Source organism: Triticum dicoccoides, chromosome 2A, assembly GCF_002162155.2.
Source record: "Triticum dicoccoides isolate Atlit2015 ecotype Zavitan chromosome 2A, WEW_v2.0, whole genome shotgun sequence".
NCBI lineage: Eukaryota > Viridiplantae > Streptophyta > Magnoliopsida > Poales > Poaceae > Triticum > Triticum dicoccoides.
Genome location: NC_041382.1, coordinates 734,139,970 through 734,141,993, shown reverse-complemented (window position 1 = coordinate 734,141,993; position 2,024 = coordinate 734,139,970). Strand labels below are relative to the sequence as shown.

Here is a 2,024-nt window from a genome sequence, read left to right as displayed (position 1 = left end):
TCTCTCTCTCCTGCGTGCATGTGGCTGTGGTAATAACAATGTGTTGGACAGACAGCGTAAAGGCATTTCTATCAGACCATCCCTTTTACCTGCCCTTTCAGCGAGATCTCTGTTAGGATGCACGTGTGAAGAGTAGCAACGCATTCAAAGGGAAACAGTGGGATCACTTGCAGTGTGACACACCATATGGAGACACTCCATATGAGTCGGCTGCAAAGCTCCAAACTGTCTGCGTGGGATCGATGGCAACAGTTTGGGATATATGCTTCTCATGTTCAGGATCATCATTGCCTAGCTACTGCATCGGTCCCCAGCCAGAATGTTCTTTCGGTCCAGAATTGATCTCTGATCATGCACTAATTTGTGTCTTACCTAGGATTAGGATTTGCAGCCAGCTCATGCATGCATGCTATGGATAAATTGATGATACACCATGCACATATGTCCCTATTTTTATGTGTGTTGTCAGCCACACATTAGTATTTCATGTGTATGTCTTTTTATACAGTTCTGCTGTTAATTTGTTCTAACCTATTCTCTTTCTTCGTTCAGATTCCATCTGCTTGATGAGTTCGACGACGCGAAGAAGAGCTGCAGGAAACGCCTCGCCGACCACAACCGCCGTCGAAGGAAGTCAAAGCCGTCCGAGGGTGATGCCGCCGACAAGAGAAGGGCACAGGCCAGCAAAGCAGCAAGTGCCAAAGGCAGTACGTGAAATGCATCCGTCCATGCATGTTTCTCTATCTAATCATGCATTGCCTTGACACATACTCCCTCCGTCCGGAAAAGCTTGTCCCTTAAATGGATGTATGTAGCACCAAGTTAATGCTAGATATATCCATTTAAGAGACAAGTTTGGGACAAGTTTTTCAGACGGAGGAAGTATTAATAAATATTACCTTAGTTTTGCCTTCAACTTACCAAGTAATTGACACATCAAAATACTAACAAATAATTGTCAACAGAAGCAGCCGGAAGCAGCAGCAAAAGCACCGGGACCGGAGACGCGATGGACATACAAGTGCAGCTGGGGAGTGGAGACTTGTCTAAAGATCAGGACGAAACCATGGGCCACGGAGAGGCGGTGAAAGAAATGCAGGTGGATCCCAAGGGGAAAGCATCAATGATGCAGCAGCAGCAGCAGCAGCAGGGACACCATGGCCATGGTCTTCACCTGCAAAGCCAACATGGCTTCCCTTTCCCTTCGTCCTCTGCAGGCTCGTGCTTCCCTCAGAGCCAAGCTGTCTCGAGCACTGACAACACGTCAAATATCGGCCATGTGCAGCAAGAACAGCCAGCCTTGGGATTCCATCAGCACAGCAACATCCTTCAGCTCGGGCAGGCCATGTTTGATCTCGACTTCGATCACTAGCTAATTAGCTAATATAATTGGTGATATTTAATGCTCCCTCTCGTACGTGTGTGTACGTCGATCGGATCATTTCTTTCTATCTTGTCTGTATTAATTACCGTAATATGATATAATAATGGTAGTTTGTGCAGTGGCAATCTCCTACTTATATATATTTGGTAAGCGGCGCTTCAATGCCCTCCCAAAAGGTGGTACTAGTACAATTCATACATTTAGTACCTTCAATTTGCCTCATGTACTTGGCAGTAGTTATGCTCTTTGCACGTCACAGCTGATTAATGAGTTGGGGGATCAAACTTTTTCAGTTTCATATATATGAGAGAACAAGTTTAATTTTTGGAAACATATATGCTTTTTATGGGCCATATTGCACTCAAATCGAAAGGAAAAATGTTTAGTAGATATTAACATAGTCAAAGATAAATTGTTGAAATCAGGCAAAAGTTCCTTGAACCAGAACTAGTTAATGTATAATTTCTCTCACACAGATTGTATTCTAAATATTACAGGATAGAACGGGTTGGGCGCCCTATTATTGAATGCCGAATGGAGGGGCAAAATAAGCATACAAGAGGAAGATGTTCTTGTGAGTCCTGTGTTGCTATGATTTATTCTTGTGGTACGACCAAAAGTCATTTATTGACATAACCTG

The 2,024-nt window shown here is 43.8% G+C and overlaps 1 protein-coding gene across 1 annotated transcript in view; it reads left to right on the top strand.

The window, feature by feature from the left end:
* LOC119356765 (squamosa promoter-binding-like protein 8) overlaps nt 1–1,509 on the top strand; it is a 4,525-nt gene extending 3,016 nt beyond the window's left edge. Inside the window, exons 2-3 of the mRNA XM_037623746.1 lie at nt 553–707; nt 966–1,509. Coding sequence (XP_037479643.1) covers nt 553–707; nt 966–1,372 — 562 coding nt within the window. The 3' untranslated portion in view covers nt 1,373–1,509. The remainder of the gene's footprint in view (nt 1–552; nt 708–965) is intronic.
* Nucleotides 1,510–2,024: the final 515 nt, after the last annotated feature.